This window comes from Engystomops pustulosus, chromosome 7, assembly GCF_040894005.1.
Source record: "Engystomops pustulosus chromosome 7, aEngPut4.maternal, whole genome shotgun sequence".
NCBI classification, from domain to species: domain Eukaryota; kingdom Metazoa; phylum Chordata; class Amphibia; order Anura; family Leptodactylidae; genus Engystomops; species Engystomops pustulosus.
In genome coordinates, this window is record NC_092417.1 from 127593788 (window position 1) to 127621496 (window position 27709).

The 27709-nt window shown below is 42.0% G+C and overlaps 1 protein-coding gene across 1 annotated transcript in view; it reads right to left on the bottom strand.

Annotated features, from left to right (window-relative positions):
- Nucleotides 1–1381: 1381 nt before the first annotated feature.
- Nucleotides 1382–27709, bottom strand: part of LOC140070825 (dipeptidase 2-like) — a 755511-nt gene continuing 729183 nt past the window's right edge. The window contains exons 12-13 of the mRNA XM_072117775.1: nt 5792–9449; nt 1382–3052 (exon numbers count right to left, since the gene is read on the bottom strand). Of these exons, the coding sequence (XP_071973876.1) occupies nt 9246–9449 (204 nt within the window). The 3' untranslated portion in view covers nt 1382–3052; nt 5792–9245. The remainder of the gene's footprint in view (nt 3053–5791; nt 9450–27709) is intronic.

Genomic DNA, 27709 nt, shown 5'->3' on the forward strand with positions numbered 1-27709 from the left:
GAAAATGTAATAATTTCTTTATTTATATAGCGTCTACAGATTACGCAGCGCTGCACAGATCTTGCCAAATCAGTCCCTGTCCCCAATGGGGCTCAAGATCTAATCAACCTTCCAGTATGTTTTGGGGTGTGGGAGGAAACCGGAGGAAACCCACACGGACACGGAGAGAACATACAAACTCTTTGCAGATGTTGACCTGGTGTCAAAGCTTTATTTACAGGGGTAATTTCATCTCTGTTTAACTACTACTACCTCCAGTAATCTTACATGTTAAACTATACAGTAAATATTGGGCATACTCTATAAATATAAATATTCTGAAAAGTGGTGCCTGGTACTTCAGAAACATTGCTTCCTTCTTCCAAAAACAGCACCACACCTGACCATGGTTTGTACAGGTCCAGTTCAGACATATAGAAATAAATAAATCTTGGTTATAATACCAGGATACTTTTGGAAGAATGTAGACATTGTCTTTAAGCCCTCGAAGAACCCCCTTGAAGGGGTATTCCCATTTCAGCAAATTAATGTTATTAACTTTAATCATTAGTCAACTTGCGTGTCTGATCCACCTTTACATTGGGAATAATTCTCTGATTCACTAGAAGAAGACCTAACCAAATCAGGCGAGAATACTTATTTAATCTTGCATAGGCGTTTTCCCTTACTTTTTCCATTTTCTTTTGAACCTAAGAAGTAACTATTCCTTTGGCTGGTTTCTTAGTATTGGGCATCTGTACCCTACAAAAAGACAGTTAATCACAGCACCTAAGACAACTCTAAACACCACCCCTGAAAAAGAGAAGAAAAAAGTTTCACTCTTTCTTTCTTTCACTCCCCTTTTCTTCTTTTCTTCTTTCCTTTTTCCCTTCTTTATCCCTCTATCCCTCCGCCTTTGTTTCTTTCCCAGCAAGTATGGCTCACTAAACAACTGCAATTCCTCAAAATTATATTTATATGTATATATATATGTATGTATATTTTTTTCTCAGAAACAATATCCACATACCATTTTTTGGGGATTATTACCACTGGACCTGAACTAAAAATATAAAATATCTAAATACAGACTGCTATTTTTATGCAGAAAAATAGAAATTGGAAATTAAACACAAAAAAGATTAAAAAATGGAATATGCCAATGATTTTAACTTATAAGTGAGCAAATCCGTTCAGACATCAAGAGCAAAAATACTGTTAATGGATCTTTCTAGCAACAATTTTCCATTATATAGAGAAAATGTTGATATGTGAAATGATGTGGTCATTAATAATTTAACCACAAAGGGTTCAAGCTCTGGAAGGAAAAATATTAAATCACAGACTAGAATTAGTTGTAGAGTATTTTATTTAATTAAAGAATAATATATAGCCATCCAAAGTCATAGAAAGTGTTAGTCATTTAGTTACAGTAATCCAACACTGGACGTGGAGATGTTAACTATCTGGGTCAGTAAAAGTCATTATAGAATGCAAAGACAAATAATTGGTAATAAAAAAATTGTTTACTCAAACGGCAAGCAGTTAGTAAGGAACATCATGTTCATTTATGATGAGATTTCATAAGTCTCACCCCCATTTGCAAAAAACATTTAAAAAATTAACTGACTGGAGCATTGAACACAACCCAAAATTTGTAGGATTCAAAGCATTTATTTCTTCCAGACAGGGAACATCAAATAGAATCCGTCAAATCCATCCATCCAGGTCTCACAAAACTGCACCTGTCCCGTTTCACAAGCCTTCACCAGGCCTCCACACCTGCTTCTGCGGATGTGGGGCCCTCCAAAGTGTGGCAACAGGATGCCTGGCAGATTTCCGGGAAACATGCTTTTCCACATGTCCCTCTGGGTAATGAGCGATCATCTTACCAACACTCCGGTTTCCCCACAGATTAGGGACCCAACATCCACAATCTGTGGCTGGTTCGCAAAAGGCAGTAGCGAATGGTCAAAAACTCAATGATAGCTGCACATGAGGCCTTAGCAGAGTAGGAGGCTGAGGTGTATGTAGCAGTCCTACGGCAGCTGAGGTGTATGTAGAGGTTTTATGGCAGCTGAGGTATATATATGTAGAGGTTCTGCAATAGCTGAGGTGTGCATGTAGAGATTCTGTGGCAGGTCAGGTTTGTACGCATGTTCTGTCACAGCTGAGGTGTATATAAAGAGGTTCTGCAGCAGCTGAGGCATGAATGCATAGGTTCTACAGCAGCTTGCTTGCATGCTTATGCATAGGTTCTGCAGCAGCTGAGGTTTGTGTATCAAGAGATTCTGTGGCAGCTGAGGTGTGTTTACAGAGGTTTTGTGTCAGTTGAGGTGTGTATGGTGAGGTTCTGTGGCCTCCTATGTGTATATGTAGATGTTCTGCGGCAGCTGAGGAGTAGGCAAAGGTTCTGTGGCAGCAGAGGTGGGTTTGCAGAGTTTCTGAAGTAGCTGTAGTAGGTCTGTGAATGTTCTGTAGCAGCTGGTTTATTTGAAGAGGTTCTATGGCAGATGAGATGTGTATAAAGAGGCTTTGCAGCAGCAAAGGTGTTTATGTCAAGATTCAGTGGTAGCTATGGTGTGTAGGAATAGTTCTGTGGCAGCTGACGTTTGTATGTTGAGATTCTTTGGCAGCTGTGATGTGTGTGTAGAAATTCTGCTTCAGCTGCAGTGTTTATGTAAGGTTCTGCGGCTGCTATGATGTGTATGAATAAGTTCTGTGGCAGCTCAGCTGTGTATGTAGAGGCAATGTGGCAGCTGGGGTGGGTATGTAGAGGTTTTATGACAGCTCAGGTGTGTATTCGGAGGTCCTTTGGTAGTTGAGGTGTCTAGAGGTTATGTGATGTGTATCCAGAGGCTCTGTGGCAGCTGTGGTGTGCATTATGGTAGCGCCATCCCTATCTTGTGACCATTCCCCGGTTGAACCCAAAAAGGTTTGGGTTAGAAATGGAATAGAGATGGGTGGCTGGATGACTTAAAAGATCAAGTTCAGGATAGTGAGTTGAGCCTAATGATCCGGATCACTATAAAGAGCCCATTACTAGTTCCAACTGTGAAGGATTTTATGTGACCTCACTCAGGGCCGGATCATAGGGGGGGCTCCCGGGGCTCGAGCCCCGGGGCCCCCACCACTTTACCTTTAAAGGGGCCCCCACCAAGTGCGGGTGATTCGGGCGGACGCATGGCCGTCGGCATCACCCACTATATGTTTTGGTCGGAGGCGTGCGTACCTACCATACCGCAAGTTCCCCACTTTGGACTTTTTGAAACAGTGCTGAAGGCAGCCAGCACGCAACAGTATGATCGCTGAACTTCCTGGCTGCAGGAGGAGAGGTCCGCAGGGCAGCGCTTCTTGGAGGTAACTGCTTACTTTCTGGCAGCAGCTGAAAAAGAGAGGAGCTGGGATTCTGCAGAATGCAGGGTGGAACTCACTGGAAGGCCTGGCCCTGGAAAGACCCTCTCTTCTTCAGTCAAAGTTAACCCCCCTGTCCGGGAGCTGTCGGGGGAGGGGGACATCACGGAGCTAGAAGAGCACATGGTAAGGAGAGCTGTGAGCTCCTGCCTGTGCTTTTATCCCCTACTACCCCCCTGTAGTGGATGCACATGGCTGCCCTGGGTGCTGGGGGTGAAGACTTCTCTTCCAGCACATAGGTGAGTTTATGTATATATTGTACTGTGTGTTTATGTGGATGTATACAGTATATATGTAGTGTGTGCATGGTGTCAGTGTGTGTATACAGTATATATGTAGTGTGTGCATGGTGTCATTGTGTGTATACCGTATATATGTAGTGTGTGCATGGTGTCATTGTGTGTATACAGTATATATGTAGTGTGTGCATGGTGTCAGGGTGTGTATACAGTATATATGTAGTGTGTGCATGGTGTCAGGGTGTGTATACAGTATATATGTAGTGTGTGCATGTTCTCAGTGTGTGTATACAGTATATATGTAGTGTGTGCATGGTGTCAGGGTGTGTATACAGTATATATGTAGTGTGTGCATGGTGTCAGTGTGTGTATACAGTATATATGTAGTGTGTGCATGGTGTCAGGGTGTGTATACAGTATATATGTAGTGTGTGCATGTGTCAGTGTGTGTATACAGTATATATGTAGTGTGTGCATGGTGTCAGTGTGTGTATACAGTATATATGTAGTGTGTGCATGGTGTCAGTGTGTGTATACAGTATATATGTAGTGTGTGTATGGTGTCAGTGTGTGTATACAGTATATATGTAGAGTATGCATGGGGTCAGTGTGTGTATACAGTATATATGTAGTGTGTGCATGGTGTCAGGGTGTGTATACAGTATATATGTAGAGTGTGCATGGTGTCAAGGTGTGTATACAGTACATATGTAGAGTGTGCATGGTGTCAAGGTGTGTATACAGTATATATGTAGTGTGTGCATGGTGTCAAGGTGTGTATACAGTATATATGTAGTGTGTGCATGGTGTCAGTGTGTGTATACAGTATATATGTAGTGTGTGCAGGTGTCAGTGTGTGTATACAGTATAAATGTAGTGTGTGCATGGTGTCAGGGTGTGTATACAGTATATATGTAGTGTGTGCATGTGTCAGGGTGTGTATACAGTATATATGTAGTGTGTGCATGGTGTCAGTGTGTGTATACGGTATATATGTAGTGTGTGCATGGTGTCATTGTGTGTATACAGTATATATGTAGTGTGTACATGTGTCAGTGTGTGTATACAGTATATATGTAGTGTGTGCATGGTGTCAGTGTGTGTATACAGTATATATGTAGTGTGTGCATGGTGTCAGTGTGTGTATACAGTATATATGTGGTGTGTGCATGGTGTCAGTGTGTGTATACAGTATATATGTGGTGTGTGCATGGTGTCAGGGTGTGTATACAGTATATATGTAGTGTGTGCATGGGGTCAGGGTGTGTATACAGTATATATGTAGTGTGTGCATGGTGTCAGTGTGTATACAGTATATATGTAGTGTGTGCATGTGTCAGTGTGTGTATACAGTATATATGTAGTGTGTGCATGGTGTCAGTGTGTGTATACAGTATATATGTAGTGTGTGCATGGTGTCAGTGTGTGTATACAGTATATATGTAGTGTGTGCATGGTGTCAGGGTGTGTATACATGTGTATATATGTGTATATATATGTAGTGTGTGCATGTGTCAGTATGTGTATACAGTATATATGTAGTGTGTGCATGGTGTCAGTATGTGTATACAGTATATATGTAGTGTGTGCATGGTGTCAGTGTGTGTATACAGTATATATGTAGTGTGTGCATGGTGTCAGTGTGTGTATACAGTATATATGTGGTGTGTGCATGGTGTCAGTGTGTGTATACAGTATATATGTAGTGTGTGCATGGTGTCAGTGTGTGTATACAGTATATATGTAGTGTGTGCATGGTGTCAGGGTGTGTATACAGTATATATGTAGTGTGTGCATGGTGTCAGGGTGTGTATACAGTATATATGTAGTGTGTGCATGGTGTCAGTGTGTATACAGTATATATGTAGTGTGTGCATGTGTCAGTGTGTGTATACAGTATATGTGTAGTGTGTGCATGTGTCAGTGTGTGCTGTGTAGTGGAAAGCTGTATTCATTACGGGGGTCCATATATTACTGGCATTGTTTACAAAAATTGTGGGGCGGGCCCCCACCAGTTTGCGCCCAGGGGCCCCCACCAGCCTTAATCCAGCCCTCATTACGGGGGTCCATATATTACTGGCATTGTTTACAAAAATTGTGGGGCGGGCCCCCACCAGTTTGCGCCCAGGGGCCCCCACCAGCCTTAATCCAGCCCTGACCTCACTGGTTTCGTGTGGCAGTCTCACGTCACATGATCCAGAAGCTGAGACTCTGGATGCAGTTACATGGAGACTGTCAGTAGCTATGGGGCTGCCAGTCATCTGGGGAGCTGCAGGAGATGGATGGGCAATTTATACTAAGGGCATAAGGAGCTGGGGGTGATAAAAAGCTGATCAGGGGGCAGGGGTATAACTAATGTGATAAAAGCCATAGCAGCTGCTATGTGGCCTGCCGTGCCAGGGAGCCCTGGCATCTGACCTGACACACTAAAGAATGGAGGTTGTGTACCATTATATACATATTATGCTGGATATTATACACCTTAATATATAACATTGCACATCTTCCATCTGTCTGTCTCCAAAAGGTTCGCCATTACTGGTATATCGTATGTATATACTGTATATGTATATATTCTATGTGTATTTGATGTGTATATACTGTATGCCGAAATGTAGTATCCGTACATAAATGTGTGCTCTTGAGTGTATGTGTGTATGATGAGTGAAGAACTGTATGTGAATGTATATAAATGTGTTTATATATGAGTTTATAAATGTGTGTGATTATAACAATTTTGTGACTATACAAATATGTATATTTATCAAGGTTGAATGAGGGCCCCTTTCAGAAGCTTGCTATGGGGCTCTGTCTGTACACCCCTAGTGTGTGTGGGGGGGGGGGGATTATAATGGGTTTACAACTGATGGTGTGCGTATGTAGGTAAACTGAGGGGATAGGGAGTTGATGGAATTTAGTAAACATGATAGATAGGGAGCTGATGTTACAGGAGGAGTTAGTCATTATATGAAGTTGAAAGCTAATGGTGGGGGGCTTGTATGTAGCAGAGCTGTGTGTCTGCATTTAGCAGAGCTGTGTGCGATTGTAGCAGAGCTCTCTGTGTCTGTAATTGTAGCACAGCTGACTTCTATTGTTAACGTTAAAAACTCTCTGTGTAAGCATGTAGTGGAGCTATTCCAAAGAAGTTTGTGTGACCAGAGAATTTTTAATTGGTGTCCAAATCTGGGGTGGTTCTTTTAGTCTGAAAAATACTGTAGTTTGCAATCTGTATACAAATTGAAAACATATATACAAATTTTATATGAAAAGTGCCTTTGTCTTCATTAAATTTGGTTAACAACCTCTCTTGTTCCCATTGCAAACTGCTTTTTACTTTCAGGGTCTTATATTCTGGATCTGGATTCCCTGGTACCTGAGTTGCTGGTTTGTGGTGCGGCCTAGTGCCAGAGTTAAGCCATGGGTCGCTTGGTCCAGGTCAACAGCCCTCATTCACGCCCATTGGGGCTAACAAGGGGATTTAAGAAGTGGGGGAGGCCACAAATGGAACTAAGGGCTCAACTTGGGGCAAAGCCCATGATGTTAGTGGCAGCAGCCAGGGATCACAAGTGGAGAGTAGGATGGTGAAAATTAAACTTTATTAGGCAAACAGTCTAATGCAGAAGGTAACAGGCTGTGATGGTTACTCTCTGCAGGCTTCAAACAGGCTCCAAACAGCGTTGGTTAGATCTGTAGCTTGGTCTTGGGGAGAGCACCTCAGCCCTGATCCAGCAGGTAGGGGCTGGATGATAGCTTAGGAGGCTTAGGCAGCTATCCGGGGCATTCTTTATGGAATTTGGCTCACAGAGCTGCAGGTCTGGCAGAGGGGTACTACTTTGAAGCGAGACAGCAACTGTAGGCTGACTCACTCTTAAGACCGACAGAAAGACTGAAGTAGAAAGACCCAGAAGTCCAGCCAGAGGGAATATTTATAGACTTCCAGCTTTGGGAGGATTTCCAATTATCCAACCAATGACTGGCCTTGGGCTACAGAGAAGAATTACAAGATAAAACATTTAATATAAACATGGTAAACATTAACCCTGTAACATCCAGATATAGCACATGTCAGGTGCAGTAAAACATTGTCACTAGATGGTGGTGTAGGATGAGCAATAAAGAAGGTATCCAGTAAATGATAAATTAATACATAAAATCTCTATACTGGCAGGACACTGTTAGTTAGCCAGGAAGCCAACTGGAGTTAATTACCCGGTCCAGTGGGCCATTATACCTGCACAGCTACGGCTTGTGGGAATTCTGGTAACCTGCTCCATAGCCCTTTTGTCTCTTGAGCATATTAAAAACTGTGGTGCCTGAATTTATGAGAGTGTCCCTGGTTTATCATACTTGATTTTGATGGTAGATTTTCTTTAAGCACAGTAGTGAGTTACAAAACCAAAATAATGAGCAATATGATAAGTATCCCAAACTGTAAATGGGAACACACGACCGAACATACACATTTATTTGGTAAGTTGGTCAAGAGGAAAAAGTTGCTTAATTGACTACAGAAGCAGCAAATGAAGTAGCTTCCAGCACCTTTACAATCAAAGGCATGCCCTCTGTAGGATAGTCATGCCTTTGGTTGGCTGGGATATACATGTGACTCTGCAGTAAAATAATAGGATCACATGTCCAGACGCCATTACAAACAGGAGACGACTAAGAAGAGCTTGTGACTCATAATCGTGTTAGTAAGCTAGGCAGGGACTTGTAAAACAGCAGCAATTACCCTGGCCGGGACACTGACGTGTGTAGAAAAGGCTCCTATTATTAGGGTCTGGTAGAAATCTGAAATAATTGCCCATATATTGGCAGTGTAAAGAATTGAATCAGTCAAGGGATATTTTTACTGTTTGTGCAGGATTCTACAGCAATATTTGCAAAGACCAGACTTGATTATTAGCATGTACTACAAAAACCAGCAAGATCTTAAAGATCCCTTCTTTGTCTAGTTCAACCACAGAAAAATCATAAATCATTATCATTCCTTGTTTGCAAAGTTGCTCCTGTCAGAGAATGTTACCTTTTTCTACCTGGGTTTCAACACACAGAAGCCCTTTAACCGGAGTGAGAGGAAGGATGTCTGGTTTTTATTTTGACACTTTAATCCCTATTAAAAAACTGGGTCGGAACACCTTAAACCACTTTTTAATGATATTTTTCTTTATTTTTTTGTGGGCAGGGCAACTGCATTGTTATTCTCAACATTTTTTAGCCCCTACTTGCCCCATTTTACAGCCATTTTAAAATGTGGGCCCCCATTGGATTCAACAGGGTTAATGTTTAGCTTGAAGTCCAAGTCTTGAATTGTGTCGTGAAATTTGAACAAACCAGTCTAACCTGAATCTGTCTAACCAGTCTAACCTGAACCTGAAACCACATCTGCTCATCACTAATTATGAATACAACACATTCCTAAAAGTATGGGTATTCCTCCTATACACACACTACTAATTGTTAAAGGATTAGAAAATATTTTTAAAATGCAAAATACATTTTATCATCATATTTGAAAACATAGATTGTCTCTTCTTTTTTATATACTTTATGCAATAGAATCAACATCATTTTACAGTATGCTTTAAAAAGGGTAATACAGTGTAACTATTATCAAGATATAATATAGTTTCTAAAATAAATACAGGACATTACATAAGTAATTAGAGTAAATGCTGGCATGCTTCTTTCTTGAACACCAGATGCCTTTTTACTTTGTTGCTGAAATTTCCGCAGGTCTAAACGGCAAGAATAATTCAGCTCACCCTCTGGAATTTCAACTTCAGAGGGTCTCAAGGTTACCAAATCATCTCTTACCTGCAGAAAAAACAGAATATATAAGGCATATACACATACAGGGTAATAAACAGTCTGGGTCACAACTGAGAGAGCATATAAGGAACAGAAGCAGGCTTGCCTTCATTCTCTGTGTCAGACCATGCTTCAGCTCCCTTAGGATGCGGGCGGCATCTCTCTCTTTTTCTTAAAGGAACAGGAAGTTTCTCAGCTAGACTGTCTCAGCCTATCAGCATGCACCTTGTGTCATATAGTCCAGCATGCCCTATTCTCAGGGGCATAACGGGCCCTTTGGTAGGGATGGGCCGGGGCTGTAACTTAAACCTTTACTGTGACAGCCGTGGCCAGGCATACCTGTCAGCGGCGTTCTCCCAGCCTATCACTGCCCAGCGGTGTGGGCCCACTGCCTGCCCACACAGCCGCCCCTCCCACCTCCCCACAAGCCCGCACCCACCTGTGCCATTTATATGTGTATATATATATATATATATATATATATATATATATATGTGTGTGTGTATATTCTGTATGTGTGTTTATGCAGTATGAGGATATATGTGGTGCATGTATATGCTGTATGTGTGTGCATATACTGTAAATATATCTGTTTGTGTTTATACTGTATGAGTTTGTATATGCTGTACGTATAAATGAATATATGACTACATAAGAGTGTGCGCATAAGTGTATAGATGTGTGTAAGAGTACATAAAAGTGTGTGTATGAGAGTAGAATTTTACGGGGCACATTTACTAAGAACAGTTTAGCTGTGTAGGGTGCAGTGGGCGCCAGGTTCAGGATTCTTGACGCATGTTCTTCATGAATCTGGCAGCCCCTGCACTGCCCTTTGGGTGCACATTTAACATGGGGCGTGCAACAGAATTCTGTCAGACTCTGCATAATAAATGTGGCACAACGCCCCCTAATTCTTGTCACATGAAGAATAAAGCATCTAAGCCACAAAACCGTTGTGTGCAGCACAAATGTGGTGCAGACACTTCTTTAATACCTGTGCTAGCAGTTTGAACCTAAAAGAATATGCAAAGTCTGACAGAAAGTCAGTAAATGTGCCCCATGTGTGTATACAGTATATAAACATGTGTGATTGTGTAAGTGTGTGTAGAAATATGTATATGTACAATTTATAGTATGGGGAACATGTTTTCGTAACTGCAGGAACTGCAGGATGCATCTAAAAGAAAACAGAAAAATATGCTGATAAGGTGGAGGCCCTCGTCACCTGCGCGACTCTTGGTACTGAAGACTCCAGAGAAATATGTACGCCCACACTCTTTGAAGTTGAGCCTGGACCCGCCTCCTGATCCATTCACAGGCTTTGATGTCACCAGTTGTCTTCTGACCAGCGGAAGGGACCTGGCTCAACTTCAGAGTGTGGGGGCGTTTAATTTAATTGGTCCGGAGCCAAGAAAAGCGCTGCTGAAGTAGGCCTCTGGCTCATTAGCATATTTTTATTACTTCTTTTCAAACACATGCTGCAGTTTCTGAAGTCGCAATAACCTGCTTCTCATTCTATAAAATGCATAAGCAAAGTAAGTTTGGACAATTTCATTCTGCTAAATCTGCTATGGGTCCTAGTCTCTAGTTATACCCCTGCCCCGTGTCATATATATTCTGCAGTGGTACACTAACTAATATGCGGGGAGGGGGACCCGTCACCCGCGGCTGCAGTCTCATGTCGTTGTCTGATTCCCTAGTGAAGCTTTTAACTGTATTGCCCCGATACTGCTGAAATCCGAGTAAGAAGTGATACATACAGACAATTCTTGCTCTGTCACACTAATGTGTAACGCACGGACGCAGCGCCGACAGCATAATGATGACAATTTTTTGGGGGTAGAATAGGAGCAGGGCCCCATTAGGAACTTTGTTCCAGGGCCCAGTGGACTTTAGTTATGCCACTGCCTATTCTCCTTTCCTGAGCAAGGTTGTTAGCTAGTTCTAACTTGATGTATTGTGTCTGTATCTGCTTGTCTTCCTGTGTGTGACCCTGGCTTGTCTTCTGAAGCTGTCCTGCCAGCCACCACCGTTGGCTTGTTTATGTTTCTGCTAGTATCTTGCCTGTCTCGACTTGGACTGGCTTTGACTACCCGCTCTGCCTGACACCTTGGTATCACGTACCAATGTCTCTTTGCCTGCTGGGCCAGTTGCTATCCACACTGGGACCACCACAAGAGGAAGCGGCCTTGCGATCTCTGCAGCAAAGTCCAGGTCCCTGTATAGGGGTAAAATGGTGAATACCACAGAGGTCCAGGGATAACGCCCTTACTGTGTGGCCCAAAGTCAAACTAGTTGGATAGCACAGTGGGTTCACAAACCGCTACACGTTAAAACTAGTAAATGCATTTATCTAGTAATTAATAAGTTGCGTGAAGGATATTTATAATAAGGAGGAACTCTGCTCAAGGTGGTAGGCGCAGTCACTCAGTCACATGGTATTAAAGGACGAGAACTTGTCGTTCCTGCGCAAGGTTTCTTACAAGCCGGCTGACGTCATGGGAGGCCGGGGAACTGTGATGGAGTGGGGCTATGCATATCAATTAGCGGGGAGTGCATAAATTACTGAATGGAGGAGCTTAGATGATGTGATCCAGAGCACCACCAGTACTATTTGCTAAGTTTATAAAGTAATTTTATCGGCAATTCTGGAGCCTTAAAAACTAAACTGAAAAAAGCAAGATCATCCCCCTACAGGTAACGAGTATGAGTTATAGGACAATCTAAAGTGGTGATAGATGACTCCTTTGACTCTTTCTAGTCCAGAACCTGGTGGCAGCCAGCGACTAGAACATAGTTCACACTGCAGGTTGAGAGTAAACCACAGGACGGTGTTTTAACCTATATGCACAAATTGATAAAGATGCAGACACGGACATTACAGTACCCCCACTCCTACAAGGGGCCACTGGATCCTCATTATGGGGATGATGTTGGCTAAGGAGGCACGGTGCATGAAGATCTCTGCCAGAGATGTGTATATGCTTGTAAACAGAAACTTTCAACCTCAAATTTTAGTTCTCCCTCAATAGGGGTTGATGAGTTGGACCATGGTAAAACAGAATGTACTTTTTGAATAGGGACTTGTGGAAGACATTATGGATATGAAGGGTATTGAGTAACTGTAGTCTGAATGACACTTAGTTAAAGGGGTTATGCCACGAAACAATTGACTACAAAAAGCTGTCAAAGAGGTTAAAATATTTCAAAAATCTATTTGTAATGGTTACCTGGAATTAAAGATACCTTTCTATTTGTTATTATGATGCTTGTTCAGCCTCTATTCTGCTCCACACAGAAACAGATGTGGGAGGGGCCTAGCCAGGCACATGCACAGCACTCACAGCGGCAGTTATTGCACAATTCATCGCTGCAGAGCACTCAGCCTTCAGAGTCTCCTTCCACCTGCTGTTCTCAAATAGTCCCTGCAATTACTGATCCAATAGAAGTCCAATAGAAATGTGTCATACGCCCCATGTTAAAAGTGCTAAAAAAAAAGTTGGTGCAGTCTTTCAAAGCAGTGCAGGGGGCACCAGATTCATGAAGAACGTGCGCCAGAAATCCTGAATCTGGCGCCCCCTGCACACTACACAGGACACTGCACATAGTAGACTTGTACTATGTATTCTCACAGCATCATGGTCGGTCAGGCTGACATGCATGGCGGAAGTCTAGGTGGGTGCAGGGGAGGCAAACCCCACATGTATTGTCACTCCAAAGTCACTTCGAAGTGAGGATACGCATGGAGTTTGCTGTTCCTGCATTTTTCTAGACCTTCGACATATTTACACTTTACTGTCCGCCTGACCTACCCTGATGCTGTGAGAACACATTGGGGTAGATTTATCAAGTGTCTGAAAGTCAGAATATTTCCAGTTTCCCATGGCAACCAATCACAGCTCCCCTTTAAAATATTCATGAGTACTGGTAAAATGAAAGCTGAGCTGCGATTGGTTGCCATGGGTAACTAGAAATATTCTGACATTCAGACAGCTTGATAAATCTGCCCCATTGTTTTGCTCTACTTGTATGCATTGATTGTACAAAATTAGGTGCATTAACATGGACCTTTTTAGTTGTTTTTATGACTTTTACTAATAAACTTTTGTATTTTTGTATGTTACTTTGGGGCCGTTAATTGCATCTCTTTCTGTGTATTTTGTAAGGAATTTCAACTAAATCACTAGATAGATAGATAGATAGATATTTATGAGATAGATAGATGGATATGTGATAGAAAGATAGATATGAGATGGATGGATAGATAGATAGATAATAGGACTTGGATAGATAAATAGGTGACAGCTTCTCACATGTTGCTGATCTTTAGCTACTTTCCTGCTAGTCAGGGACAGGGGCCCATTTGCAGGACAGAAGTGTAGCATGGAGGGACAGTGTATGGTGGAGAGAACAGGAGGAGGACTGCATCAGGAGAGGTCAGAGCTCAGCCCGTTACTTGTGTTATCTCTGCAGCATCATGTGTGACCTTACTATTGGTGGAGGGAGGAGAGGGCTGCTGCATTGCTATGATCCATGTTAGGGGAGGACTCCTCTGTGCAGCATATAGTCATGTCTGGCTGCAGTTACCTTGTATCTGCTGCTGTATGCTCCTGTGGAGCTGGTAAGCAGTGGACATTACAGCACAATCCATGACCTTCCTCCTCTCTCACTTCCTATTGGCTGCAGTGTGTCAGCTGATCTCTCAGTGTGGAGAGGAGCTGTGAGCCCGTGGAGTGATCTGTAGTGCAGAGCAGCTGCTGACTCCTTGTGCGCAGACTCGGCCAGATCAGCTTTAGCTCAGGACGGGACACAGCTACCACCAGGGGGCGCCAGCAACCAGAACAAAAGGAGTAATCTCAGTAAGCCTGCAGATTTTGTAATAAGTGTAAATGGTGAAAGTATTTGTCACAATGCATTGGACCCAATTACAGCCATTTGCTATGGTGACACAACCCCTTTAATTATTTTAATTATAGTAGTATTTTAACCCACATAGCAGGCAGATAATTTTCTAGAAGGAACCATGGGACACAGGTTATTGTTAGATAATCACACATGCTCTCCCCATGCATAGTCAGGACCAGGATTTAAGTGTCAGTCCCAGTTACTAGGAAAGGAGAATTCAGCTCAACAAATTATAAATCAAGAGTGAATACAAAATTCAAATTGATCATCAGCACCTGAATCCACAAAGGCCTTGCGAGAAACGTTTCTCAAAAACTGAAAGGTTACAGACAATACAATTTTCAAAACTGTCTGCCGAAGTGACCACCTAAAGGTCACTTAGGCACTTGTAGTTCTCTGGTGCTGGTCTCATTGTACAGGACTCAATCAGATGACCAGATTTACCACTGCAGAAACAAAGACATGACTCCAACCTGTATGGGTTCTTCATAATTCAGCACAGTGTTTTTAGAGGATGTAGATGAGACAGTGGAAGAAGACAATAACAATCTTTTTTTCATCTACAATTATGACAAATCCACCATTAACTTCCTTGAAATCCCTCTGAAAGCAAACACAAGATTATGCCTATGTTCTCTAAAGCGGCTATCTAGCTGGTCATGTCAGGATTCTCATATTTCGATCTTAAAGTAGAAAAAAACGAATCTACTGAAGAGATCTCTGGATCATCATGGACTAGAGAAAATGCCCATTCCTGAGGGTTTCTACACCAGAGTGAAATGATCATTTCTACCCTCAGGGCGTCATTACATAAAGACTAGAGTCTACAGCCGAAATACAGCTTTTTTAATTATAAAAAAAATATATATTTTCACTCAAACGTCCAGCTTTCAAAATGCTGTAGAACAGGATTTAAAACAACTTGCCAAAATGGAGATTTTTAATCAATCATGGAGAAAGGCTCGAAAAGAACTAAAACAAAATCCCTATATTGTTATCAGGAATGCCAGTAAGTGTGGTTCAATAGTTGTGCTAGACTCCATGAAAATGAAATAACCACTTTGCTGAGCAATACTACCATGTACAGAAAACTCAACAATAACCCTACTGAAGGGAGATATCTTAATATCTTTGAAGGAAGCACTGCAGAAACCCTTCAACCAGATCAACCCAAGTTACCCATCCAAAAATATATTAGGCAATTTTTCCTCCCCTATGTGTCCTATTATCTCTGGAGTGGGTTCACTTACCAAACTGTAAATGGTTAGACAACTGGTTCCAACCACCAGTCCTACATATTTATGGGTATTGTCACGGTTCTTGAGGGGCGAACCATCTGAGAGTCTCTTTGGGAAGAGTCTGTGGACCCTCTGGACCACCGCAGAGGATGGTATGAGACCCGCGGTGGCAGCCAAGGTAATAAATGCAGGAAACAGTCACAACCTAAGATGACAGCAGGAATGCAGAGCAGCACTGGTATCGCTGGTACGGAGTGAAGACACAGTTGGGCTGGAACCCTGGAAGGCACGACAGAAGCACAGGAATGCAGGGGGTCACCACTGGGCTGGAACCCTGGACAGCACAGCAGGAGCACAGTCGTACGGGAACAGACCACAGGATATGGACTACAGCATACAGACCACAGGATACGGACCACCGGGCCCTGACCACAGGATACAGACCACATGACACTGACAACAGGACACGGACCACCGGGCACAGACCACGGGATAGGGACCACAGGATACAGACCACAGGGCACTGACCACAGGATACGGACCACTGGGCACGGACCACGGGATACGGACCACCGGGCACGGACCATGGGATACGGACCACAGGATACAGACCACCGGGCATGGACCACGGGGCACGGACCACCGGACAAGGACCACAGGATACGGACCACCGGACACGTACCTCGGGATACACACAGGAACGGGACCTCAGGATACACACAGGAGGCTTTCACTTCAGTTAGGAAGACTTGAAGATCCGGCGGGGAGTGAAGGGAGCCACCAGGCTATATAGGAAACCCGGAAGTGACCAGCGCCAATAGGAAGGACGCTGGCCCTTTAAGTTCAGAGAAGTCAGCGCACACTCGTGCCCTAGCAGCAGGAACACGCGGCCTGGAGACAGGAGACATGTGGCCTTCACGCCGGAACCCGGACCACAGCCAGGAGAGGTAAGTGCGGGCAGGGGGACGGGGACAGGCAGCCAGCGGAGCACAGGTGTACTCGCAATCCGCAACCTGGATCACAGGAACACCCATGACAGGTATATTTAAGAAAGTAAAGAGGTATTAAAAAGCGTATTACATTTCCCTTGGGATGGAAATCTAAGTTATTATTTAATTTAATAATTAAACCTTAATTATTCAGTTGAATTAGAAGAATTTATCCTTGATGTATTATGGTTTGCTTTTATTTGCAAGTACAAGGTTGCCCAGTGGGGGCAAAATTCTTCAACATTTATATGGCACTGTGAGAGTAACACTTTATACATATTGAACACAATCCATTCATTAATTCTACACTGGAGATACATCAATGATTGCATTGTGTGGTCTGACCCCACATGTAATATTCCCAAATTCTTTGATTAGATCAATAACAATAACAATCTTTTTTTCATCTACAATTATGACAAATCCACCATTAACTTCCTTGAAATCCCTCTGATAGGCAATACTGATCTCAATGCTTTTTCTACATGTTTATATTGTAGCCCACATCGGGCAAAACCCACATTACATGCTAATTGTGCCATCCCAAACACATTATCCGATATTTACCTGTTAGGGAATATATCAGAGCATGTTCTAAAAATCAATCTTTTACTTAAGAAATAGAAATTATGGATACATGTTTATAAAATTTAGGATATACTGAAGACATTAGATTGTCAACAATATAGTTGTGACTATACTGTGCTGTGGGCAAAATCTATAATAATTAGCTTCTTGTTTTCCAGGATCCAAAAAAATACTAGCCAGCAGTGTACAATGTGTTGCCAAGCAGCCTCCTACTATAGTAAATTTGAGTTCTCCCAATATGTACAAATAGTAAAAATACCAGCACCAAATCCACTTAGTTAGAACATAAAGTTATTTTAGGTATGGCCAATACTAATATGGCTAATGTAAATATATGGAAAAAACTACATTTAGCAGCTATGTTATATCTAAGCAGAATATATATGACATATAAATGACATGTCAAAAACCTGTATGTATACACATATGAAAGAGGTAGGTAAAACTGTCGCCCACAATATTTTTAATGTATCGAAACACTTAAAAACTATGCACTATGCATCATTTATTTGCCTCGATGTCTATCAATGTCATTGAAAGAGTGTCTATCCCCAAAAGAGATGGTGATTGGAGGAAATTGTTGTTTTTTTGGGAGGATTTTTGGATACTTATTCTTAGTAAAAGTTTTCTGAATGATGTCAATTAGAGATGGGCAAATTGATTCTAACAAATCGGAATCCATTCCAAATTTCAGGAAAACTTTGATTTGTCACGAATCTGAAGTTTACAGCGATTCATGGGAACAAAGTTTATTTTTTTCCCCCTTTATTAGCAAAATGGGCATGAAGACAATGTGCCACATGGGGCAGAGAACTCTGAGAAGTAGAAAGGAACACCCTCGATTACATGTGCAGACATTTAAGCCAATCAGCGACTGGCAGGCTTATGTGATGTCACAGCCTTATAAAAACAGGCAGCCGTTTCACACTGCATGTGCTGCTGTCTCTAGCATCTAGCTGCTTCTACACAGTAGTTGCTGTAGTGATTTGTGCTCCAATTTCAGGATGTCTGTTTTGGGGGATCTGTATATCCCAAATTTCAGTTCTTTTTTTGTTGCTGAAGTTAATCGCAAGAAATCTGTATGAAATCCACATAGTAGCTATTCCAGGATGTCTGTTTTGGGGTATCTGTATACTGCAAATTTCAATAGTTTTTTTGTTGCTGAAGTTGATTGCAAGACATCAGTGTCAAATCCATATAGTTGATTAACCAATATGTCAGACAGAAAGGTGGCAGGTGGAGCAGGCAGGGGTCGCAGCACAGTAAGGGGACATCGCATCAGGGGTGACTCTGTGAGGCCAGAACTGCTGGTGTCATCTAGCGGCAGTGTGTTGTTTAACAACCCAAAGGTTCTCGATTGGTTGACTAAGTCATCTACTTCCTTCCAAATTATATCTGACAACCACCGGCCTAGAGTCCATGGGTTCGTCAGATACAACCCTTAGTTGGTATGGCCCAGGAGCAGGTCAGTGTCCCTCACCTGTCCTCAACCAGATTCTGTCCTGTTAATTTCCCTCAGCCAGAGATCTACTAGCTGGTCTGGGCTGGGCTCAGAGCCACTATACAGCGAGAACAAACTCTTTGAGGAGAGTAAGCAGCTGCTTGGCAGTGAAGAGGTGGGGCAGACATCTGCTGCTTCATGTAGTAGGCGTGAAAGTAGAGATGTGGAGAGTGGCACGGGAGGTTATGTTGCATTTGCGTTCCGTCACTCACCGTGACTTCATCAGGGGAAGTCACCGTGAGTGACGGAACGCGTGGGGCGGTAGCGTCTTTGCCCTGATTGCATTGGTGCTCTTTCCTCTGTAGCCATGACTGCTTCAGACTGAGATATTGGTATTTGCATGGGGAACACTCTATCTTGGCTATTTTGAGTTCATTACTTTGGTTTACATTGTCATTGCGTTATTGCATAGTGTGCATTGATTGTTTACATACCATGTACTTAGACTTATGTGCTATATTTATTGTTGAGCTCACACCTTTTGTATTTGTGCAATCAGGGTTTAAGTGCTGGTAAATATATCACATTCACCGCAAGGAGTTTCTAGTGTCATTGTTACAGTTTTTGTTTTCAATAATTTTTATTGAGTTTTTTAAAGCAATAAAACATTTTAAAACATGAAATCTTGTTTGTCAGTTATGTAGCAACATAGATACATTTTTCATAAAGTATACAATATGTATATTCTTATAATTAGCTTAAATAGCCCAGCAAAGATCTCTGAAGCTGAGGCTCTATAATACATCCAAATCCTTCTGACAATACAGTAAAACCAAAAAAATAAAAAATAAATAAAAAAAAGGAGGGGGGAATGGAGGAAGATTGGGTACCCCTGGCCTGGGGTGAGAGTCCGAAAAAGGACCTAAAATACCAGTAACACTACTCATTCAGTAGAGGAATATGTGATCCAGTCTTGCCAAATTTTTTAAAAAATCGCTTCTTTATCATGTAACATACTGAATAACTTATCGTTAATCATAATCCAATTTAGCTTAGATTTTACCAAGTGTAATGGAACAACAGCTTTTTTCCACGAAGTTGCTATTGCGATCTTAGCTGCTAAGAAAAGGTTAGAAGTAAATCTATGTTGTGCAATCGAGAGGTCTGGTATTGCTCCATTCAGAAGTGCGTACACAGGAGAAAGCTTAAGATTTATTTGCGTTATGGAATATAACATGTTAAATATGCATCTCCAGAATAGCTTGACCTTAGGACAATGCCACCATATGTGAGCATGAGTGCCCTCCATCCCGCACCCTCTGAAACATTGAGATGATACTATGGGAAAAAATTTTTGACAGGCGAGAGGGCACCATGTACCATCGTGAAAAGACTTTAAAATTTGCCTCCACTAAATTAGCATTTATCGAGATCTTAAAGGTGCGCTCCGCCATGTCTTGCCACTCTCTCATTGTTAGGTTGATAGCAAAATCCTTTTCCCACTCTAGCATATAAGGAAGTTTATTGACAGAAGAAACCATCATAGTATATATTTGGGATAAAGTACCTCTCCCCGTGTTACTGTGTAAACAGAGTGTTTCAAACATTGTTCTAAGACTTATATCAGGAGTTACTTTCGTAAGTGATTGCAAAAAATGTGTAATTTGAGAAAATCTGAACAATTCTGTATCTGGAAGATTATGTATAGAGCGAAAGTACGACACAGACCGTATTCCCAGCCTATCAATAAAGTCAGCGATTCTATATAGGCCTTTGTCCAACCACCATTGAAAAGCTGGTGGTGATAAGCCCGGAGTAAAGCTTGGATTGGAGAACAGCCTCGCAGCTGGTGTATGAGAAGAAACCATCTTAAACCTTCGCTTCAACCTATCCCAAATTGCTAAGTTAGAAGAGAGGAGTGGGCACATTATAGCCGGTCTGTCTTTAGGCGCCATCCAAGGTAGCAGATCTATAGGAGTCGGGGAACATGCCGTTTGTTCAATAAGACCCCACAGAGGGAGTCTAGACCTTCTGTGTAGAGAAACCAGTGGAGCTAGTCTAGCTGCATAGTAATATTTTGTAACATTTGGAACCCCCAGTCCCCCATCTATTCTTGGGGTGTACAGAGTGGTTTGCACTATCCTACTACGTCTTTGCCCCCATATAAATTTATTAAACATAAACTGGAGATTCTTCAAATATAGTCCTGGAATATCAATAGGTATAGTACAAAAAAAGTAAAGCAGGCGAGGTAACAAAGTCATCTTTAATGCCGCAATGCGACCAAGCCATGATATCTGCAAGGAGGACCAAACTCTCAGCTCATCTAAAAATTTGTTGTATAGTGGTTTGAAATTCACTTCAAATAACTTGGCAAAATTTGACGTCAGATTGACCCCTAAATAGGAAATCTTCCCTCCAGCACATCTCAAAATTTAATTGTATTAATTTAGCCATGCGAGTGGGGACAGTTAAATTCAGGGCTACATATTTGTCATGGTTAATCTTAAGGCCTGAAAGGGAACCAAACCTATCCAGAACCTGATACAGATTTGGTAGCGTAGTTAGAGGGGATGTTATCATAAATAAAATATCGTCCGCGAACAAGGCACACTTATGTTCCCTACCTCCCACTCCAATTCCCTTAATATTACAATTTATCCTGACCAAATGGGCCAAGGGTTCAATGGCTAGTATAAAAAGAATGGGAGAAAGGGGACATCCCTGTCTAGTTCCACATTTAATTTTTATGCGATCTGACATGAACCCCTTAATATTAACTTCTGCAGTTGGTGCAGAATACAAGCTAGACAGTATTGTTATAAACTTTTGCCCGAAACCCCAATGTTTGAGTATATAAAAAAGATAATCCCATTGGAGGGAATCAAATGCTTTATGGATATCAATTGCTAAACACATAGCCTGTTTTGGTGGGGTGTTATCCCACTTAGCGTGAACCAGGGAGATCAAATCTATCACTCTCCGGGTTTGGTCTGCTGCCTGTCTGTGGGGTACAAAACCCACCTGATCAGGATGAATATATCCCTCCAGAAAAGTGTTAATTCTCATGGCCAGAATTTTTGTAAGGATTTTCACATCATTATTAATCAAAGATATTGGCCTATAATTTTGACATTTAGTGCTATCTTTCTCTGGCTTGGGTATTAGAGAAATATGAGCCACTAGGGCTCCCGGGAAGGGAAGCGATCCCTCTCTAATAGAATTAAAGTATTGTACTAAGTGAGGCACCAATAGATCAGCAAATTTCTTGTAATAAAAATTTTAAAATCCATCCGGACCTGGACATTTAGATGGTTTAAGCGATTTTATAGCCTTCAGCACCTCCTCATGGGTGAAGGGGGCATCAACCAGGTCTTTGTGTGATTCACTTAGTACTGGAAGCTGAATATCCGCGAATAGGCGGTCAGGAGACCGACCAGGAATTTCCTGACTATAAAGCTCTTTGTAGTAATTTGCAAAAATTTCCAATACTTCTTTTGGATGTTGGGTTAATCTACCATCTGACTTCCGAATTTTAGGAAAAGAAAAGGTTTGGGGACGGAGAGTTAGCCTACGGGCTAGTAAAGTACCAGTTTTATCACTTTGAGAAAAAAATTTAAATTTGGACCATCTAATACTACGCTCCGCCGCAGAAGTAAGGCACAAGTTAAGTTCCGTCCTCGCCTCCTCAATTTGGGCCTTAAGGTCCTTATCAGGGTTCTCTTTGTGGTAGGCCAATAAAGAATAATATTTCCTTTCCAATTCCTTTCTCAATGTATCCCGCTGTTTCCTCAATCTAGAAGCCGATTGCATAAGTAAGCCTCTAATTAAGACCTTATGTCCCTCCCAGCTCGCAGCTGATGAAGTAGGAACCCTTTGTTCTTCACTATAATATGCCTTTATAGCCTTTTCTATTCGGTCTGCTATTACCGGATTTGTGAGCAATGATTCATTAAGTCTCCAAGGAGAGCTTGGGGGTCTCAACCAAAGAGACTCCAGAGTCAGTGAAATTGCGTCATGGTCAGACCACGATATAGGGATTATTTTGGCAGAAATCAGATGGAAAGTAAGATGCGACTGAATAAAGACATGATCTATTCTTGAATAAGTGGCATGAGCCGCCGAAAAATAAGTGTAGTCCCTAGCTGACAAGTTTTTGGTCCTCCATGCATCTATCAGATCAAAAGAATGTAAAAGCTTAGCTAAGCTAAGCCCCTGTTTAGGTGTTGGGCGCAATGTAGAGTTAGAGGAACGTGACCGGAGCTCCCTGAATCGAACCAGAAATTAGTATATACCTGCCATTTGGGTCACAAATCATATGTTTCAATGAGAATGGAACCTTTTTGGAGAAAAATATGCCCACTCCTCTCTTTTTTTCTGACGACAGCGCCAAGTAAAACAATGGATAATGATGGTGCATATATCTGGGACAGGATGTGGTAGAGAAATGTAATTCCTGAAGGAAAATTACATCACTGTGCATAGAATGAAATAATTTAAAGGCCGCTCTCCTTTTAATCAGAGAATTAAGACCCTGTACATTATGGGAAATTAATTTAAACGCCTGGGTAGATGTAGAATTTTCAACAGCCATCATCATCTTGTTGTACTCTGGGCAGACCTTCACTCTCACTTAAATCCAGGCCAGGGGGGGAAAGGAATCTGGGGGAATGGGGAACATCATACAATAAAATTAGAAAAAAATGTAACATATACAGAACCAAAGAAATATTAACACTCTTTATCAATGTAGGGTCATGGTCGAATACCATGACCCCAAAGTAGAATTCTGATCCGTCTCGGTAGCAGATCAGCTAACTACCAGGGTGGGTCACAAATTCAGGGGAGGCCAAGCGACAACCTCCCAGACCTAAGGCAGCAAAGGTATCCTCCTAACCCTCATTCTACATCAAAACGAATAAACAATTTTGTTATTTGAAAATGAAACGTCAACAATAAGAGACTTTCTACGTCATAATGACTGATTATCAGCAGGTTGATAATAAAGTGAAACCTCAGGTCGTCGGCAATTTTCTCTTCCATATTGGAGAAAGAGGCGCAGTCTTTCGAGGCGGTCGAGTAACGGTGGATTTCTGGGAGGATCGCAATTCCATACGTACAGGTTCCTTTTGCAACAGTCCCAGTTCAGTTAAGACTACTTCTCCCTCCTCAGGCTGTTCTGAATCAGTGGAGGCCGCTGAGCTCTGCTGGCTGAAGGCAATTTCAGCCATAGCTTTGTCCATTGCTCCTTGTGAATCCTGTGAAGCTCTAAGGCTTTCCTGAGAAGGATCTGGTGTGGTTATAGCTGGAGTTCCCTCAGGAAGGTTCGCCATATCCTCATATAGCTGAGGAGAAAATGGTGCCGCGTGTGAGACTGCGTCTTCCATCAAAGATGGCGGCGGCGGGAAATCCTGGGTGGGCTCCGGAGCCGATTTCACTGGAGCTCCCGTCTTTTTTTGATTGCCTTTGGCCATCACGGGTAGCCCGCTGTCTTCCTACGTCTCCCGGTGAGCTGTGTAGAGGGTAAGTGCTGAGAGTCGCTTATAATAGCTGCTTGCGGTCTGAAGAGGCGCGGAGCTCTACGTGCTCGCTGCCGTCTTGAGCGCCGCGCGCATGCGCCTCCCTCATTATTACACTTTTTAATTGATTTTATATTGTTTGTCTGGTCTTTTTCAAGTATTTCACTAAAGCATTGATTTTTCAATTTATATTTGTTTGGGTTCTAATGGCACATCTTTCTTGGGAATTATTTATGACTTGTATAGTGCCCATATACCCACTATTGATGTTTGGCTGTGCAGGATCCCCGTTTGTTTGTATTCAATGAATGATGCATGTGGCATCTGTAATCTTCAGGAGAGGATTATTTAAAATTTGTATTAATGTAAATTCAAATTTAAATTTAAAATGTCAACTTCAAATAAATTAATTTCAAAATTCTAAATGAAATTTTTTCAATTCCGTATTTGAATAACTGGATCTGAACACCCATAGCACTTTTAACTACAGTGAGAGGAAGGTCTTTGGTTTTCCCATTGTTTTTTTTATTCCTATGTTGAAATCAACATGATTAACCCCTTAAGGACGCAGCCATTTTGTAGGTTAAGGCTCAGCCCGATTTTTTGGATTCTGACCTGCGTCGCTTTATACGGTTATAACTTTTGAACACTGTTACTTATCAAAGCGATTCTGAGATTGTTTTTTCCCCACATGTTGTACTTCATTTTAGTGGTAAATTTTGGCTGATAAGTTTTGCGTTTATTTACAAAAAAAAAGAAAATATGATAAATTTTTGGAAAAATTTGCCATTTTCGAAATTCAAAATCATTGCGTTTTCAGGCACATCGATTTACCACCTAAATAAGTTGCTGAATAACATTTCCCATTTGTCTACTTTACATTTTCATAATTTCTGAAATGTTTGGATAATTTATTTTGATGTCACGCGGCTTACAAAAAGAATATCGCTTTTCCGGATTTTCAGAATTGACTATTTTGGGGATAAATACAGTTTGGAATGAAATTTTACATATTTAGCATCAAAACCCCCGTATATAACCAACCCATTTTCAAATCTGCACCCCTCAAGCTATCAGAAACAGCTTTTACGAAGATTGTTAACCCCTTGAGATCTTCATAGTAATTGAATCAAAATGGAGGTGAAATTTAGAATGGTCATATTGTTCCCTTATACGTTCATTTAGCCCTAAAATTTACACATTTCCAAAAGATAAAAAGAGAAAACTCACCATACAATTTGTTCTGCAATTTCTCCTGAGTACAAAGACCCCCCACATGTGGCTGTGACTTGTTTTATGGGGGCACAGCAAGGCGCAGAAGGGAAGGAGGGCGCTGCAGCTGCCAGGATTTTAGTTTCCTCATTGGCCCCTTTTGAAGGCTATAAAATTTTTGCTTTTTCGTTATTGGGGCCATGTGATGCCATTTTTTTTGCGGGATGAGATGCTTTTTCCAATGTTACCATTTTGGGGTTTGTATCACCTATTGTTGAAAATTTAGGAACTTTTTTTGAGGACAGGAGTAGAAAAGCATCAATTCTGTACTGGATTTTTTACTTCTTTTTTTTTTGGTGTTCACCGTATAGACTAATAATCATGTTATCTTTATTCTATGGGTTGATACGATTACGGGGATACCAGACATGAATATATTTTCTTACGTTTTACTAAATTTGTCAAACAAAACCCTAATGTGGGGAAAAATCTATCATTTATGTATTGCCGTCTTCCAAGTGGCATAACTTTGTTACTTTTTTGGCTACGGAGCTGGTTGATGGCTTGTTTTTTGCGGGACATGTTGTACTTTGCACCAGTATCATGTCGCAGTACATATGGTTTTTTGATCACATTTTATAGCATTTTTTGTGGGATTGAAAAGGTAAAAATCATAATTTTTGGAGGGTTTATAACAGTTTTTTTTTTACGGCGTTTATCGTGCGGGTTCAATAATGATTTACTTTTATTCTACGGGTTGTTACGGACGCGGTGATACTATATATGTGGGGTTTGTCTTATGATTTAGACTTTTTTTTTGAGTTATATGTCTCTTTATATGTTTTGGGGGTTTGGGGCATTTTTTGTGATTTATGACTTTATTTTTTTATTGAATAACTTTTTTTTTTTACTTTTTCACTTTTATACCATGGGACATGAAGAAGCAATCATCTGATTGCTTCTTCATGCTAATATTCTGCAATACTGATGTATTGCAGAGTATTATCAGTGTCAGCCTATGCACTTGCATAGGCTGGCACTGTGCCAGTAAGATGACGTCACAGACGCCATCTTACTGGCAATTCTTGCAGGTAACTCTGGGGTCCAGATCGGACCCCAGAGTTACTATAGCAACGATCGGCGCACCCCGAAAACGGTTCGGGGGGGCCGATCGTGGGGGAAAGAACCCCCAGCTGCATGTTAGATGCCGCGGTCGCGCTGACCGCGGCATTTAACGGGTTAAGCACCCGCGATCGGAGACAACTCCGATCGCGGGTGTTACACTGGGGTGCCGGCTATCAGTCACAGCCGGCACCCCGTCTTTCCCGATGCCGGTTCGGCTCAGATCTTGAGCTGAACCGGCATCAGCTCAGCGTCCGATATATCGGACGCTGAGCGCTAAGTCACTGCGCTCAGCGTCCGATATATCGGACGCTGAGCGTTAAGAGGTTAAATTTCATATCAATTAAAGTCGCAAGAAGGTAACCGAATGGGCAACACCCTGATAGGGATCACAAATGGACAGTTGAAGGTTAACCCTATTGTAAACCAATTGATGGTATCAAACTCCTGGAGTCGGTCTCTCCCATTATTATGGGGCGTAAATCAGTCACATTGTGTAATTTACTAACAAGTAGTGGAATGCTGTGCCCTCTTATCATGGTTATGTGAGGGGAACACCTGGAGGGCCAACTGTGGTTGTTTACTGGGTTGCTGATACTGCCATAGGCCAATATGACACAGAGTCTACCAGAAGAACAAGGAGTACAAAGGAGAACACTTTGAGAATGGTGAACTGGGTCTGAACACCTGTAACACCATTAACCGGTGTGACCTAAATTTTCAAAAATGAAATTTAATTAATTCTATGGTTTTTCTTAAAAGGTTCTTTTAAGAGATAGCCACGAGAACAACGTGTTACATGGGGCAGAGAACTCTGGGAAGTAAAAGGAACACAGTGTCCGTGTCAAATCAACATAGTTGATGGAGTGATTTTTTTCTCCAAGTCCAGGGTATCAGTTTTTGGGGTTCTGTATTCCCCAAGTCTGGAGTCCTCAATGAGCAGCTTCCTTCACTTGCCTAGTGAGGAGGGTGGCCTACTTGGACAGCACTCTACAACCCCAGGTAGAGGATCCCCTGGACTACTGGGCAGCCAAACTTTATATGTGGCCGCAATTTGCGGAGTTTGCAGTAGAGAAGCTGTCCTGCCTGGCCAGTAGTGTGGCATCAGAGCGAGTGTTCAGTGAGACAGGGGCCATTGTTACCCCAAGGAGAACCCGCTTCTCCGCCTGTAATGTGGAGAGACTGACCTTTGTCAAGATGAATCAGGCGTGGATCGGCCAGGATTTCAACACACCAATGCCTCATGCATCAG